Source organism: Gastrolobium bilobum, unplaced genomic scaffold, assembly GCF_033153095.1.
Source record: "Gastrolobium bilobum isolate Gb01-03AN ecotype WA unplaced genomic scaffold, APGP_CSIRO_Gbil_v1 utg2535, whole genome shotgun sequence".
Classification (NCBI taxonomy): domain Eukaryota; kingdom Viridiplantae; phylum Streptophyta; class Magnoliopsida; order Fabales; family Fabaceae; genus Gastrolobium; species Gastrolobium bilobum.
Genome location: NW_026897536.1, coordinates 20,901 through 39,535, shown reverse-complemented (window position 1 = coordinate 39,535; position 18,635 = coordinate 20,901). Strand labels below are relative to the sequence as shown.

General features: G+C 36.7%; 1 protein-coding gene across 3 annotated transcripts in view; it reads right to left on the bottom strand.

Annotated features, from left to right (window-relative positions):
- LOC133307784 (protein arginine N-methyltransferase 1.5-like) overlaps nt 1–13,488 on the bottom strand; it is a 34,264-nt gene extending 20,776 nt beyond the window's left edge. Inside the window, exons 1-12 of one of the 3 annotated variants that reach the window (XM_061508335.1) lie at nt 13,351–13,488; nt 13,017–13,140; nt 10,623–10,732; nt 9,242–9,337; nt 9,077–9,139; nt 8,525–8,604; nt 8,306–8,381; nt 3,952–4,038; nt 3,584–3,656; nt 3,158–3,249; nt 3,036–3,071; nt 2,403–2,471 (exon numbers count right to left, since the gene is read on the bottom strand). In XM_061508335.1, coding sequence (XP_061364319.1) covers nt 2,403–2,471; nt 3,036–3,071; nt 3,158–3,249; nt 3,584–3,656; nt 3,952–4,038; nt 8,306–8,381; nt 8,525–8,604; nt 9,077–9,139; nt 9,242–9,337; nt 10,623–10,732; nt 13,017–13,140; nt 13,351–13,488 — 1,044 coding nt within the window. Of the gene's footprint in view, nt 1–2,402; nt 2,472–3,035; nt 3,072–3,157; nt 3,250–3,583; nt 3,657–3,951; nt 4,039–8,305; nt 8,382–8,524; nt 8,605–9,076; nt 9,140–9,241; nt 9,338–10,622; nt 10,733–10,846; nt 10,920–13,016; nt 13,141–13,350 lie in introns of those variants that run through there. The other 2 variants (XM_061508336.1, XM_061508337.1) reach the window with 2 other exon arrangements.
- Nucleotides 13,489–18,635: the final 5,147 nt, after the last annotated feature.

Genomic DNA, 18,635 nt, shown 5'->3' with positions numbered 1-18,635 from the left:
CTTGGGAGATAGTTACCTTACCACAAGGAAAATCAGTGGTTGGCTGTAAGTGGATTTTTACCATCAAATATAATGAAGATGGGAGTATTAATCGCCATAAAGCAAGACTTGTGGCCAAAGGATTCACTCAGACACAGGGCATTGATTACCAGGAAACCTTTGCTCCAGTAGCAAAATTTAATTCAATTAAAATTCTTTTGTCCATTGCTGCTTGCCTAGATTGGCCCCTTTGGCAAATGGATGTGAAGAATGCATTCTTAAATGGTGACTTAGAAGAAGAGGTTTACATGGAAATTCCCCAAGGAGTGGAAGATGGTCAAGGATCTCGAAAGGTATGTAGATTATTAAAATCCCTTTATGGTTTGAAGCAATCTCCAAGGGCTTGGTTTGATAAGTTTACTGCAGTTGTCAAAAATCAAGGGTACTCCCAATGTCAAACTGATCATACTATGTTTGTTAAAACTGCACCTCATCAGAAAATTACAATATTAATTGTCTATGTTGATGATATTGTGATTACTGGTAATTGGGAGGATGAGATAAAGCAATTAAAGGAGACGTTAGCTCACAAATTTGAGGTCAAGGACCTTGGAAAATTACGATATTTTCTTGGAATGGAAGTGGCAAGAACTAAGGAAGGAATTTCAGTTTCTCAAAGAAAATATACTCTTGATCTGCTGAATGAAACAGGGATGTTGGGATGTAAACCTTCTGATACACCAATGGAGGCGAACTACAAGATAGGACTCAAACAAGAATGTGCTTCGGTAGACACTGAGAGATATCAAAGACTAGTTGGAAAACTCATTTATTTAGCCCACACTAGGCCTGATATTAGTTTCCCTGTGAGTGTGGTCAGTCAATTTATGAACAGCCCAAATGAAGAGCACTTGGAAGCCGTCTACAGAATCCTACGATACTTAAAGATGACTCCTGGTAAAGGATTGTTCTTCAAGAAAAATTCCAGCCGTGATATTGTGATTTACACGGATGCTGATTGGGCAGGATCCATTATCGATCGAAGATCAACCACAGGCTATTGCTCATATGTGTGGGGAAATTTGGTCACTTGGAGGAGTAAAAAACAGTCTGTGGTAGCCAGAAGCAGTGCTGAAGCCGAATACAGGGCATTGTCCTTAAGCACTTGTGAGGGAATGTGGATTTTAAGAGTCCTAAAGGAGCTACACCTCGAATACAAGGATCCTATGAAGATTTTCTGTGATAACATGGCCACCATTGGAATTGTCAATAATCCAATCCATCATGACCGTACCAAGCATGTTGAACTTGATAGAAATTTCATCAAGGAAAAAATTGATGCAAATATTATTGATCTAAGTCACATTTCCACAGGGTCCCAGATTGCTGATATCTTAACCAAGTCTTTATCAAGAATTAAATTTGAAGGACTAATTTCCAAGCTGGGAATGCTGGACATCTACCACCCAGCTTGAGGGGGAGTGTTGCAATCCCTAGTTTTCAGCATCTAGAATGTTTTATTTTTCCTCCTTAATCTTAGGAGTTTGTTTCGTTATTTGTTATTTAAATTCCTAGGATTAGTTTGTTTCTGATATTTTTCCTGTTTAGTTAAAATAGGATTCAGTTTTCTAGTTTTATCTCTTTCCCTGATTATAGGGATTTGTTGCACTGGAATATTTCTGGTGTCTATTTATTGTACGTTTTTTTTTTCTTTTAGTTTTTAATGGAAAAACTGGTTCCATCATTCATACTTTCTATAGTTACTAATAGCAGGGGAAATCATTTGGAAGGATCTTGGAAAGTTGAGACTCTTAGGGTTTGTTTGGGAGTTAGTTTTAAGAGGGAAAAGAAAGGAAGGATTTTATTAATCTCTTCCCTTGTTTGTGAGTTTAAAAAAGTGAGGGTAAGAATTTGGGGATTTTCACAAAATCTTCCAAAACCCTTCTTGTTCTTAAAATTAAAGTTTCCTTAATTTGGGGGGGTTTTAACTCCCAAACAAGAAAATGAAATATCTTTGTTTCCCTTCACTTCCTTCCCCTTCCTGTCCTTTGAATTTCTTTCCTTCTCTTTCCCTCCAAACTCTCAAACGAAGTCTTAGGCTCTTGGGAGAGAACTAGAACCTCTCAATTTGTTCTGGATGTCAGTCACTTTTTTTTTTTTTTTTTTTTCAATTCCTAATTTTGTAGCATTTGTTTGTTCCGTAATTTTCCTTCCCAGTTCTTGTAATTTCCTTGAACACAACGGTGTACTACCCATATGATTAATACAAGTTTCCTTTCCAAATTTTCCTTTTTACTCCGAGTCTATGACAGTTTCATTAATCAGATTTAGCGTGCAAGCCATGGAAGACATAAGGGCAAAGATGGACGATTATAAATCAATGTATACGTGAAATTGAGAATGCCTCACACATATTACCATACCGCTTTGTGTTTCGCTTTGTCTTTCTCAAAATTCTGATACGTCAGAGCCTCTCTATTATTCTTAATAGGCTGCAGAAGAATAGTAAAATTTCAAATAATTAATCTAAAATATGCGTAGGACATGCGTCAACATAGTGCAATAAAATAAAAATAAAAATACATACCAGTTTGGTGTACGTTAAAATTATTACCTTTGCTTGCATCAGTATCCAAAATAAGTTTTTTCTTGTACATTAAAACAGCCGCAATAATATCATTCTAACGTTAAACAAAAAAATAAATATATACATTCTTATTCTTATGTATAAAAACATAAGACAATAAAATCTTAGGATTAGCTTCCCCAATTTATTTAAAAACTGAAAATAACATAACAAGCAAATCTGAGAAGCTAATCCCTGAACAGGCTTGTTTCCTAAAACATTCCTGGTGTAGTTCTATCCTGTTTCCCCCTAGATTTAAGGGATTTATTTGTTACAGGATTAAGGAGATTCAGTGGCAGACCTGTTGCCATGCTTATTTTACAACAAATTCAAGCAATTTCATCGATTATGAATATGATGGAAACTCAGATTTTTCCTCTCTTAAAATCTACAAAAACTAAGTACAGCTGGTCGGACAAAGAATACTTACTTGTAAGGGTGGTCGTAAAACATCCCTGGAACCAAACTGGCATAAAACACAGAAAGCGTCAAGATGAAGATAACAGTAGATAATGCCATGGCTTTCTATTTGACACATGGAAAGATAGATACCTCGAGACGTTCTTGCTCAGAGAGAAAATGCAATCCTCGGTATAGGTGACTAACATAGTCCAGATAAGGCCGTAAAGAATGTCTTTGAGAATCTTAAGTGCAAAAAAACACATTAAGAACAGAAGATTCCTAACCAAGGAACAAGGGCAACAATGTAGAACATACAAGCAGGCACATGGGCACACCCACAAATGGTGCTTGTGAACTACTTATATGCCAAACAAAAGCGGGAAGAACTAGGAAAGGGAAATGCTAATTGTCATGAAAAGAGTTCACGAAATTAACAATGAATTCAAATATTTTGGGACAAATATTTAGGTAAATCTTTCACACATATTTTTCGTAATTGTCTTTCGTGTATTATTACTACTTAAAGAATTATCTGAATTTACAAGAAAAATCAATAAAACACGAATAGGAATGTACCTGCAGCAGAACGAGTATCATAAGGATCTTCTTCAATTGCTTGGGTATGAATTTTCTTTTCAGATATAATGATCTAGAAACAAGTTTCAGAAAACTCAGTACCTTTAGAAGGTAAAAAACCTGGTTTAGTCTAAATTTCATTCCTCATGATCCGGTAATTTTTGCACCGAGGCTGTATCCCATGAAGTCTCGCAAGCTTTAAGGAAAATGTAGTGAGGAACAAGTTTTGTTGGATGTAATTTTTTTTTTTTTTCTGTGAGAATAACATTACTATAAATAATTCATGGCTCACCTTATTTCGTCATCCAAATCTTAATATTAACTCAATATTTACAAGGTCACAAGATTCAAAGAATTAGGATGTTTACCTGACAAGAATGGTCAAGGAAATGAGTAATTAACCTCTGATGACGCTCTGGGAGGTACTTATTATCACGATCATTAGTCAAAAAGGACTAGCAAAGTTTCAAACAAAACCATTATGACTTAGACGAGGATCAGCAGCACCATACTTGCTATTTAAATCATTATATTGAAAAGAAGTTTTTGTATATTGATATTGAATAAATTACATGAGTGAGTATTTATACAAGAAAGAATCGCTAAGAATGACTAAGCGATGACTAATCAATCCTATCACAATCCTAATCACAATCAATTCTAATCAATCACAATTAATCCTAATCAATCATAATCAATCCTAATCAATCATAATCAATCCTAATTAATAGGAAATAAAAACGGAAACATGTTTGAATTCTAATTTTCTACACTCCCCCTCAAGTTGGGAGGTAAATATTGATCATTCCCAACTTGCCAATCAAGTCTTCGAATGCTGGACGGTGTAAGCCCTTGGTAAGGACATCTGCCGTTTGCTCTTTGGTTGGAACATATATCAAATGCACACTTCCATCATCTAATTTTTCTTTGATGAAGTGACGATCAACTTCCACGTGCTTTGTTCGATCATGATGCACAGGATTTTGAGCAATGCTAACAGCTGCCTTGTTGTCACAATATAGTTTTATTGGTAGGGAATATGAAATCTTCAACTCTTGAAGAAGTCTTCTCAACCAGATTCCTTCACAAACTCCATGAGCTAAAGCTCGAAATTCTGCTTCAGCACTACTTCTTGCAACCACTGTTTGCTTTTTGCTTCTCCAAGTAACAAGATTTCCCCACACATAGGTGCAATAGCCTGAGGTAGATCTTCTGTCTACTGATGAGCCTGCCCAATCTGCATCAGTGTAGATTTCAATTGTCCTTTTATACCCCTTTTTAAAGAATAATCCTCTTCCTGGAGTATTCTTGAGGTATCTAAGCACCCTATAGACTGCACTAAGATGCTTCTCCTTGGGTGAGTGCATGAATTGACTAATCATACTCACCGCAAAGGCAATGTCAGGACGCGTATGAGATAAGTAGATTAGTTTACCAACCAATCGCTGATATTGTTCTTTATCCACCTCATTCCCATCTTCAATACCTAACTTGGTATTAGGTTCCACAGGTGTCTCAGCAGGTTTACACCCTAACATTCCTGTTTCCAACAAAAGATCTAGAACATATTTCTTTTGTGTTAGAGTGATGCCTGTTTTGCTCCTAGCAACTTCCATACCAAGGAAATATTTGAGAGTGCCAAGGTCTTTGAGTTCAAATTGAGCTGCTAGAAATTTCTTCAAGGTGTTCAATTCCTCAATATCATCACCTGTAAGAATTATATCATCTACATATACAATAAGAATAGCAATTTTACCATCCTTAGAGTGTTTGTGGAAGAGAGTATGATCAGTCTGTGCTTGAACGAAGCCTCTTCTTTTGACTGCTTGTGTGAATTTGTCGAACCATTCTCTGGGAGACTGTTCCAATCCATATAGAGACTTTTTTAGTTTACACACTGATTCATTTCCCTTTTCAAAACCAGGTGGAGGATCCATATAGACTTCTTCATGTAAGTCACCATTTAGGAATGCATTCTTCACATCTAACTGTTGCAGAGGCCAATCTAGATTGGCAGCAAGAGATAAGGGAACTCGGATGGTATTGACTTTAGCAACCGGAGCAAAAGTCTCATGATAATCTATCCCATGAGTCTGAGTGAAACCCTTTGCAACCAATCTTGCCTTGTATCTGTTGATGCTATTATCTGCATTGAATTTTATTGTAAACACCCATTTGCATCCTACTGCCTTTTTTTCTTTGGGTAGGGTCACTATCTCCCAAGTTCCATTTCTTTCTAAAGCATTCATTTCTTCAAAGACAGCATCCCTCCATTTTTTATCATTGAGAGCCTCATGTATATTTCTCGGTATCTTTGTACTATCCAACATAGTATTGAAAGCACGAAACCCTGGGGACAACTTTCCATATGAAATATGATTAGAAATAGGATGAGTAGTACAAGATCGAGTACCTTTTCTGAGAGCAATGGGCAAGTGTAGATCATTTTCACCATGACACTCAAGTATTGGGGTGCTAGAACTAGAACATGGTTCAGAATCCTGGCAGTGTAGAGGCTCTGGGTTATTCACACTTTGAGGAGGCTTTCGCCTGCTATAAACTTGTCCCCATTTTGAGGAGGCTCCTGATGGTGAGGATTCTGTAGCTCCCCCTGTTTCCAAAAGTAGAGGTAATACTGTGGCATTAATAGGTTCCCATGACTGATCTTCATCTACTCCTATAGACTCCCCCTGAAGAGAAGTCGAGGGGAAGAAAGGGTCATTCTCAGAAAAAGTGACATCCATAGAGACAAAGACCTTACGAAGAGAGGGTGAATAACACTTATAGCCACGTTGAGTAGGAGAATAACCAATAAAGACACACTGGAGAGACTTAGGATCAAGCTTAGACCGTTGATGGGAGGGAATATGGACAAATACAACACAACCAAATAACTTGAGAGGTAAGGAGGAGACACCTCGGAAGGAAGGGAAGATACGAACAAGACTAGAAAGAGGAGACTGAAATTTCAGAATGCGAGATGGCATTCGATTTATCAGATACGAGGCAGTGAGAACTGCCTCTCCCCAAAGATTTTAGGAACACTCGTGGTAAACATAAGAGCCCGAGCAACTTCAAGGAGATGTCGGTTTTTTCTTTCCGCAACTCCGTTTTGTTGGGGTGTGTCAGGACACGAGCTTTGGTGAAGGATGCCATGTTGGGAAAGATATTCTCCAAGAATAGAGTTAAAATACTCTTTGCCATTATCTGTACGAAGAATTTGTATAGCAACTTGGAATTGGGTTTGAACCATGGCATGAAATTTTTTAAACACGGATGCAGCATCGGACTTATCCTTTAGAAGATACACCCAACAAACTCGAGAATGGTCATCAATGAAGGTAATGAACCATCGAGTACCTGAAATATTTTTAACACGGGCTGGACCCCATATGTCGCTATGAATTAAGGAAAATGGGGAAGAGTCATGGTGAACTTTAGAAGGATAATGAGCACGAGTATGCTTGGCAAGTTGACAAATATCACAAGAAAACAAACTTGGACTTTTATTAATAAATAAGTTTGGCAACAATTTCTGAAGATAAATAAAATTTGGATGGCCTAGCCTACGATGCCACAGCATAACATCATTACATGAATCAAAAGGAAACATAGAGTTTTTTTCTACGAAAACAGCTTCATGAGTCACATCCTCCTCAAAGTAGTAAAGTCCACCATCCTCTCTAGCACTGCCAATCATCCTCTCCGAGTCCTGTTCCTGAAAAACACAACCATGTGGAAAGAATTTAGCAAAGCAATGCAACTCAGAGGTGAGCTTGCTAATAGAAATGAGATTACAAGTCAGAGAAGGAACATAAAGAACTGATGTCAAAGTAATCAGCTCAGAAAGTTTAATGGTTCCGTGTCCCGCAATCTGGGAAAAACTGCCATCGGCGATCTTGACCCGAGAAGGTTCAGAATATGGAGTGTATGAACAAAACAAGCCAAGATTACCTGTCATATGATCAGAGGCTCCAGAATCAAGGATCCAATGATTTTGACTATCAACATGGAAAGTTGTACCTTGCTGGACCACATGACTAGTGGCCTTAGGAGGTTGCTCGTGGTAATAAAAAGAGTGTTTTGAGGAAGCCATGAATAAAAAGAGAAGGGTTGACCGTTGATGAAAAATCAAGTTTTGTAAACTTTTGATCTGACCTCTGCAACAGGAAGGGGAGAAGCCGGCGAGAAGGTCTGTGCAAGTCGCGACGGAAAAAAAACGTCTGGAAGGCGGCGCGTGGTGGCGCGTGCAGCGGCTGACGGCGATGGGTCCAGCGGCGGTCGACTCGTCGGATCCTTCTGAGTCGAATGGTCACCTCACTTTTTTGATCGGAGGTCAGTAAACTAGGTTTCTGTGTTGGACAGATTCAAGGCGGTGTTTAGGAGGTGTTTGACGGTGATGGAAGTGTTTGGATGGTTATTTCAGATTTGAATTAGGGTAGGAACGAACCCGCTCTGATACCATATTGAAAAGAAGTTTTTGTATATTGATATTGAATAAATTACATGAGTGAGTATTTATACAAGAAAGAATCGCTAAGAATGACTAAGCGATGACTAATCAATCCTATCACAATCCTAATCACAATCAATTCTAATCAATCACAATTAATCCTAATCAATCATAATCAATCCTAATCAATCATAATCAATCCTAATTAATAGGAAATAAAAACGGAAACATGTTTGAATTCTAATTTTCTACACATTATATGTCCTTACATCTGTATGTATTATATAGGCAATAACAGGCTCCCCATACCAACGTTCTAGTGAGTTGTCTGAAGGAAGGATACTCCTATTAACAAGAAAGTATACTTGATTGAGGAAATTAATAAAGAATTGGTGCAATTATAGAGATAGTTCAACAATATAAGTCAAAGAACAAAATGTAAGATCAAGGTATTGTGTAATGGATCAAAAGTATTCTGAAGTACTCACAAATTATCAAGTGCAACGCACAATTGCCTATGATGCTCACACAGCAGTCGAAATGAATTCCATGCCTCCCAAGAATCAACCTGAGAATCAAGATTAGAAAGGTGACAGAAAATAAATTAAACTGATATCATAAATTTTATAAGCTTAAATCTCCATGACGTGAAAGTCTACTCGTCAATAATTTGATACTGAGCTAAGTTTTGTTGTTATATGAAAATTAAAATATAAAAAATAATGATGAACACCAAATGAATCTCTAGTGCCATGTCTTGTTGATCATGAGATCAAAACTCACTATTCAGCAGCTTTGAACGTTGACATTACAACATCAAGGGTTATTTCATTAAGATGACAGTTGTTTCATCATGAAGAATAAAAAATAAGTAGGAAAATTGGCAAGAAGTGCACATCTGAGAAGAAACATGCACGTGCATACAAGAGTTAGAGAGATTTAAGAAAGAAGTAAAGATACTCAATATGAACCCACGCCCACCCCAGCTATACATACTTCAGAACAAGACCTTCAAAGCATGATTTAGCATTTTTACTCACCGAAGTACCGGAGCTTGCACTAGAGTCATCATCAGTCTTCCCCAATGGAAACCTAAGCACCAACTGTATTGCAAAGTTACAGATACAGAATGAAGTATAAGAATGATGAACTGACATTCATGGAGGGCAACGAATCAGTCATAAATTTTGAACTTAGAGTGGCACCTTCATGTTATTTATGCCGCCAGCCTGTAAGATTTGGTTCACACATCTAGCATAATTAGCCCAGGAAGTTCCCTTAGGAGCTGGAAGATAGCAAGCCTGCAGCTCTTAAAAAAACAATTTAGAAAAACTATATGAAGCACACAACGAATAGAGAATTCCTATTTGTTTGTGACTACATGTCAAAGTATGACATAATATCATGTAATACTGTTTAGTAACAAACATGAGGGACAATGACTATATTGCCACATTTTAGGCAAAATTTTACCTGATTGCCACTTTTGAAAAAAATTTGCCAAAATGTCACGCCTGAATCCCGCTGGTCTGACAAACGGGAATGGACTGGACACGTGTCAGCGTCTGAATGGTCAACCATTCTCGCTGGGCTGCCCAGCTAGAATGACAGAATGCTGACACGTGGCAAAAGTACAGACATCCAGAGAATGCCTGTGCTTTTGCCACGTGTCAGCATTCTGTCATTCTAGCTGGGCAGCCCAGCGAGAATGGTTGACCATTCAGACGCTAACACGTGTCCAGTCCATTCCCGCTTGTCAGACCAGCGGGATTCAGGCATGGCATTTTGGCAAAAAAAATTTCAAAAGTGGCAATCAGGTAAAATTTTGCCTAAAATGTGGCAATATAGTCAATGTCCCCAAACATGAAGCAACTTCAATACACAAGGTAATTCTTCTGGGACTTTAACTTGGACAAGAGAGATGCCAAAGTCAGCAACAATAACATATAATGGACTAAGCGGCAATCCAACCCAAAACCTTAAGGCTTGAGTCCTTTCACTTATATATTCCTTGTTTAGTCCATTTCTATACAATGTGGAACTTCATCACTCACACTTGAATTATCAACATATATGCCTTAGCTACAAAGTTAAAATACCAAAGAGAAGCAGAAATATATGAGTCAGATGTCAGTGGCTGACTCCCTTGATCCTATTAATTATACCATAGGGATTTGCTGGGGAAATCTCATGGATTTTCCCGTGAAATAATATGTATTCACATAACTTATCATTTTCCAACAGGTTTCTCTGATAGTTTGGTACCCTAATAACCAAAATCAATTTCCAAATATCAAGGTCCTAATCAAACAACTCTTGAAATCATTTCACTTTAGTTTTTCTAATTACACTGAGAATCAGAAGTATAACATCTAATTAGAGTTGAAAAAAGTAAGACAAAAAACCCGAATGCTTTCTGCCAAGGAAATTAAAGAACAAGCATTCACAATTCAACCAAAACAAGCAGTGATTTCAAACTGAACCAATAAATATGTATAAAACCACTCATTGCACTAAGGAATTAAGACAAAGAAGGACAAGAATACAAAATCAAATTCACTCCAATTTGATTAAACCAAAGCACACCTGTAAACTGAGATAAGAGGCCCAAGCTATCTCTTGTTTGAGAACGGTTTCAGAATCCATCCTAAGGGCTTCATCTTCTGAATCCAAGTCTATCCATGTGCTAATTTTTCCTGAATAAATGTAATACACTATATTAGAAGCTTGACTCAGCTGTGAACCCAACAAGACCATAGATAAAGAGTAAAAAATAAAAATAAAAAATTCAACATCAATGAAACACTTACAATAAGAAGAAAACTAAATGCATTCATAAATAGAAGGTATCAAAAAACATAACTTATTCAAAAACAAGCAAAAGGAAAATAAGAAGTTCGGAGCTATCCAGCCTTCACAAATGTTCAAGATTTTCAAGTTTGGATTATTTAATTAAAGGGAAATAGCAAAAATAATTGTCTGCATCGACCGATTTACACTGTATATTACGATAGTACATAATGAAATGATAAAATTAGTTTTCTCTCTCAGTGGCATCACTCGACAATATTTAAGAAGATAAAAAAAAATTATTATTATAATTATATACTATCAGTATAAAATATAATCAGTTGATGAAAAAAAGAGTAAATAATCTTTTTGGTCCTCAGCAAATTTTACGATGCCCGTTTTAGTCCCTAACAAATAAAAAGACTCGTCGTGGTCCCTAAGAAATTCAAAATGGACCCATTTAGTTGAAAATGTGGTCCCTCAAAAATTCAAAAAAGACTCATATTAGTCCTCAAAATGACTAAAATGAGTCTATTTTGAATTTTGTAGGGACCAAAATGAGCCTTTTTATTTGCTAGGGACTAAAACGGGTATCGTAAAATTTACTGAAGAGCAAAAATGATATTTACTCTGAAAAAAATTTCTTTGCAACAATATTAGAAAAAAAATGCACCCTTAATTAAATGAGTTAAATTTAATATTTGACTTTGAATTTTTTAATGAAATTTAAGCTTAAATGGTTAATAACGTTATTTTTTTTTTATAAAATTTATTGTTAAAATATCTTAAGTTTATTAATTTAGTTTTTAGTAATTTTTATATTATATGATGAAATAAAAATAAAAAATAATTTTAATATGAAAATTCATAATTATAATTTTCTAAATAGAACTTAATTTAGTAAGTAACAAAAATATAAATTATCATTATCTATATCTTTTTATTGTTCAAAGTTAATATTTTTGTCATTATACATACACACTTAGCTTTTAATGTCAAGTCTATAAAATTTAACCTTGATTCAGAGTGAATTTTAAACCTATTTGTAAAATAGAACAAGACAAAAATATTTGTTATTTTAAGGACAGGAATTTGTTTTGTTTTTTTGAAATGACCATATTTTGATACATATTTATTAATATTTTATAGGGGAGGATCCCTTTACAAATTTTTTTAAATTTTTTTTACAAATCACATTATGTTCTTCTAGGAGAACATAGTGAAATTAGTGTTCTCCTGAGAGAACATAGTGTAGTTTGTAAACAAAAAAGTTTGTAAATATAACCTGCTCCTATTTTATATATACTTTTGTTTACATTTTTTCTCTCTCCTTTTAATTATATATACTAAAATACAGTCACATTTCTCCCATAAAACAAACTGAGTATAATTAAACATTTAACAAGTTAGGTCAAAAGAGTTTACGAATAACTCAATTTTATTTATAACCTGGTGGCCAAGACAGCGACTTTCATATTTCGTCAAATGTTCTTTGGGATTTCATAGTAAAGTTAATCCCCCAACTAGAAAAATAATTTTTTATCTGCGTATCTATATTATTATCCTGTTAAGAAGTAATATAATATGAAATAATAATAGTATTTTCCTATAATAATTTAAGTTTCTGAATATAATTATTTTAATTTGGCATTATAGCTTCTGGCCTTCTACGATCCTTGTGTTTTAGGGTTCCATTTCTGTCACTTTTTTCTTCTAATAAAATGTTAAGTAAAAAAAATCTCTTGCTTGCTATGATGGACCTATAAATTATTCCCTTCTTAATCTTATTAATCCGTAATACTCTCCGCATGGTAGATCTGTAAATTATCTACCCTTAAGCTCTTGAGATAAATAATAAATGTAAATTAATAAAAGGTTTACACGAGATTTTTCTCATTTCATTTTCTCAAAAGTGTAGCATATTTCATTTCATTATCTCATTTCATTTTTCTATAACATAATTTCAGCAACTAAAAAGTCATGAAGCAAAACTACCGTGTCCGGTGTCCCACTAGGCACTAGCTATCAAAGCAAAATTTGATACTGCTTTTGATTGTCATAAAATAAATTAGCAGAGGAAAGAAATGATAAGGATTTTCATAAAAAGTAATATACATGAAAAATATACAAATTCACAATAAAAAAGTGAAAAAAAAAAAGCTAGTCATAAGAATAATAGGTAACTCATACCTGCCACGTGTTCATTCCATAGTGATGGTTCAACGCTGAAGTCTGACCGGGTAAATGGCATACCTTCAGCAAATGACCCGAAATGATACTTTCGGGCTAAGCTTGGGCGATAATCAGGATCCGTCTGCATTGCACCACAAAATCATTTCTCAGCAAGTAACAGATAATATGTTTTCCAATTCTTTTTTGACTGGAGAAAACAGATCTTATCTTCAAAAAATGCAAGATCAATCGTTTTTCTTACGAATCAAGAAACTGCATATTCTATGACATTTCTTTTTAACTAAATCTTAAACTACTGTACAGAGATTGTAAACAAGAAGATGAGACGAACCAGAGGAGCAAGAACAAAATCGAAGCCTCCATCAGTGATATTGAAATCGATGACATGATACATTGCAGATTTGAATTCCGTCTCTACACCGCAGAATTGAGAAGGGCTATTATCCCCTAATCGATGTCCGAGAGGCATTTTCACCAACCTTCACTTCACTTGCACAGTGTGTTAGTTAGTTAGGGGAATTCAGAAGGGAAGAACAGAGAAGAAAGAAACGAGAGAGTAATCTTTGTTATGAAATTGCTAATCAGATGGAATACACTCATATGAATATCACACTACTAGTCTACAATTTGATGAGAACTTGGTAATTACAAAACTTGCAAACTTATATACATGATTGCTTCGGTTTCCAGAGCTTGCACTCTAAACTAACTAACTGTTGCTCTCTTGGAGTTATAACTAACTAACTACTTGAATCAGTTACGGACTTACTCCCTTCACAAGGACCACACACTTTCACATTTTAATGGTGCATCTTCTCTTTCTCTTTTAAAGTTTAGCAATATTATTTAATGGAAGCTTTTATTAAAAAAGAGAGTAAAAATAAACAAATAAACCACAAAACGCAACAAATTTTTATTTAGAGTAACCATCTTTTTTTTTTTAATATTTAGTGAACCCTTTCACAAAAACACGTAGTTAGCTTTAACAATAAACTGAAGAGCATACCACCACTTGCATCAAGTCGTGACATTAAGTATGACTTCTGTCTTGGTCCTTCTTTAAATGACTTTTTCGATAGGAATTTATTTCATTATTATTATATATATATATATATATATATATATATATATATATATATATATATATATATATTTCACCAGTTCCTGGAACGTGAAAGAATTAAATAAATACTCCCTCAATATACAAAACATCTAACATACATTTAAGAAAGTCCTTTAATAAATCATTTTATAAAGAAGATATATATGCATTTTGATCCCACAATAAATGCAGCCGAATGTACATTTCATTCAAAGATTTGGTACCATTCAACGTAACAAATCACAATGAAAGAGTAGTTTCAGAATCCACCCTAAGGGCTTCATCTTCTGAATCCAAGTCTATCTATGAGCTAATTTTTCCTGAATAAATGTAACAAATCATATGAGAAGCTTGACACAGCTGTGAATCCTGTATAAAGAATGGAATATTCACAACGAAGAGTATGAAAAACGAAGGAACAAAAAAATTAGGCTCAACATGTGGTTAATAAAATAAATTCAACATATATGAAACACTTATTAATAAGAAAAGGTGGTCAATATCATGTAACAAAGCATATTCCTGAGACAAACATCATGATATTAGACATATTTTGATGCATTATTAATATAAATAAATTTTATATTTTTTAAAATTTTGATAACACTGCATTTAATGAGTTTGAAAATGTTAATTATTACATGACAAAACATCATTAATACAAGTATGAAACTTTCTTACAATTACAATTTCTTTATTTCTTAGACCGGATAACTGTAAATGTGCCTTGGCCAGGTCAGTTTTTTAACGTGGGATTTCATTGTTACTTAGTGATTTTATATATGCTGTACCCCTTGATTAAGAGTTGTCATATGAACCAAGTTTATTCATTTATTTGACAAGAGCATAATTGAAAGAAATAAGAAAATTAAATGACAGAATACACAACATGCCCTCATAAAAGGGTAAAAACAAAGCCCCACCAAAAGGAGTAAACCATATCAACATTACAGTGTTCTCTAATCCAACAACACATTACACAGATCATAAAACAACAACTATCGTCTGTTCAGGCTAGCCCAATGTGGCAGGCCCAATGCCAAGGTTCAAGCCACCTCAGCCCTACCAACACTGCAACACCAACCCTGATGCCCTAACATTGCCTTCCCTGCTTGCACGCAACAGCTTTCCCAACATTAGACACTAGAATGTCTTACTTAGGATGCTCACCCATCCCCTTTGTCTTTACAGGCACCCAAAGTGTGTCCCCCCTTTTATGTTTCCCCACATAGGAGCTACTGTTAGCACTGCAGCAGCTGCAAAGTGCCTTGCCCCAGCAAGGCCAAGCAGATATGGCTACTCCCAATGGTAGTTGACTTGGCTCGTCTCCCTACACAGATAGGGCCCAACCCTGACTATAAGTACCCCTCTCTTCTTCTTTATGAAGGACCAGATCACAAATTCATGAGCTGTTATTCTGTCACTTTAGAGAGCCATTGCAGCCATTTCAACACCATCCCCTATTGTCATTCAAAGCGCCTGGGACCTTCCTACATAGTCTTAGTCTACACTATTGCTACTAAGAACACCCCTATAGCGATCACAACACCCTTCTGGGTTACATACTTGGCTCCTTGCGTCACTAACGATTCATTGGCGCCGTCTGTGGGAAGTTACGGTGCACCGGTCTCCACCCTAAGTTACATTATTCCGAGCGAAAAATACATGAAGATACAGCTGGTCTTCACCGATAGTTACATCATTCCGGGTGGAAAACCAGTCTCCACCCTCGGTTACATCATTCTGAGTAAAAAAAAGCAAAAAAGATAGTAAGAAGAAGTGCTAGTTTTGCCTTGATTGAAGGCCGCATGTACAAGAAGGCTTCTCTCAGCCACTAGAGAAACATTGTTCAGAATAGCCTACGGGACGACGCCATGATCTTGGTCGAAATCGGAGAGCCATCTTGGAGGAAAGAGAATGTGGCTAAAGAAACTAATGACCAACGACTAAGGGAAGAACTTGACATGTTGAGTGACTACATAGAAAAAACTTCAGGGCCTCTTGGGCAAGCTTCAGGGCGTCCGACGACATGTTTTCAACTGCAAAAAAGAAGCCAAAGTAAGAAACAAACATTCCTAACAAATCGGGAATAAGAGACAAAAACCAATAGTCAATTGAGCACTCTCTCTCCTCCATAATCTATCACTCTCTTGGTCGTCCATTTCCTCCTTCATCCCTAATTTTATGAAGGCAATCAGCCACATATTTTTTCGAGTCAAACAACATATCATATTCGAATGAATAATGGCGGGTGGTTTTTCATAATGCCTCCTAGATCAATAGAGTTTGAACCGGTTCTCACCATTCTTGGGATTCACAAAGAAGGGCTTAGCATCTGCTTGAAGCTGAGGGTGCATCCAGAAGAAGTACTCCTTGAAGTGTTTATATGAATCACAATAAATGGTAAAGGCAACCCTTAACCTAGCACCCGTCTTAAGCGAGACCCAAGCCCACTTCTTACCGTGAGGAGAACTTGAAAACAAAAAAGAAGATTCGAACTCTATAGTCCCAAGGGTAATATTTACATACTATTTGGAACGTTCGGATAAAGCCTCAAGCGTTATGATGAAGCTGAGAAGGTGCTACCCGCAAGTGACTCAAAACCTCAATCTCAAACTCAGATAAAGGAAATCAAACCTTGATGTTGGTAAAGTAACTTTTGTACATAAAAAATGGAATGAAGATACACCACTCTCGCTCAAGCGGTCACAAACCTGATACCAATGGAGACTACAGCCGCCAAGTTGAGGGTCGATGCAACCCAGAAAGGTTGAAAAGGAACCACCGATCTGAACAATTCAGACCAGTGGCGCTGTTGCACAAAACCGTGAGTACTATGCCTTGAAAAACTAAAAAATAGTGAGCGAGCTCAAAAGCCTTCAATTGAAGGTGATCGAGAAGCCCTTCAGTCTAGGGTTGGCAAAACGGGCCAACCCGGCTCGACCCGCATTCAACCCGAAAAAATCGAGCCGAGTTAGGGTTGGCTAAAAAAAAACGAGCGAGAAAATCCAACCCAACCCGACCCGAGCCGGGTTAGGGTTGGCTCGCGGGTTGGCTAAAAAAAAAACTCACGAGCTGGCTCAGCCAAAACCCAAAGACCCACAACCTCAATCCACCGCTCCATTCAGCCAACAACCCATCCAACCCACAGCCTCATCCCTCTTCTTCCTTCACCACCAAACCCTTCTCCAATCTTTGATTCCCTCACCGGAAGACCCATAACCACCGGCCACCAAGCCAATCTCTTAACCTCATTGCCGGTCAACTCACCTACCACAGCCATCCCCATAGTCTCATCACCCAAATAGCAAACTGGTAACCCACACTCACATCTGACCTCCATCCTAAATCATCAAAAACCCACAGCCACCACTGCCTCACACTACCTCTTCCACCCTTTTAATTTTTTTTCGATCCACAACCACACCACTTATACCCACCGTGGCAGACCATCTCTCCCACTTCCTTCAACCGGACCTCTCCTCACCGATTCACCTTCACCGCAAATCACCCAACTCCATAGACACTGTATGGATCCCCTCCTCACCGTCGAAGACCACATACACTAGCTTAGTCCCCCATCGGTCTTCCTCCTCAACCACGTTGAGTCCTCGTCTTCTCTGCAAACATATCGTAGCATCACCACCCACACTTCATAGTTTACCAGTATTTCATTTGCATTTTAATATCTCATTCTCCATGGGTAAAATCAATGTACCTTTATACATTTTAATGTTTCATTTTTTTTAATTAAAAAAAAAAATGAACCCGCGAGCTGGCCCATTTATCCCGCGGGTTGGCTCATTTTTTTTCGAGCTGGACTAGGTCAGGCTGGCTCGGGTTGGCAGCTCATTTTTGCCAACCCAACCCGGCTCATTTTTTGCGGGTTACGAGCCAACCCGACGGGTTGGCTCATTTTTTCCACCCCTACTTCTGTCGCCTCTAGCGATTTCATTTCTCTGTCCAGCGTTTTCTTGCATCTTTCTATTAGGTGGCCGCTTTCCATGACTTGTTGAGGAGGGGAGAGAGAGAGAGAGAGCACAGAAAAATAGGTATTTCAGGAGAAAATGAGTATTTTTCACAAAAATGTATATTTTCCAACAAAATGTGTTCTGACAAGAACCAAGAATCTTTAAGAGACATAAATAATGGAAAATGTTCAACTCGGAGAGGAAAATCTTCTCCTACCCGTGTTTGGATTAATGGGCCTTGTGCCTAAAGGCAACCTATATAAAGGTGCCTTTGATTTACTCGGATTCCAAAGCATTCCTTTATTTGGTTTTCCACATTTAAAACCTTATTAAGTACCAAATCTGAATTCTTAACAACATTCTTCAATCATCATCAACGCACGACTTGAAATAATAATACAAAAATTATCCTATGCAGAGAAATCTCAATTATTCGGATTGAAATTAAACACACAAGAATCTCACCAAAATTTCCAAGAAATTTGAACTTATATTGGAGCAGTAATTATCAGAAGGATAAATCTTCCCAAACATCTTTTTTGT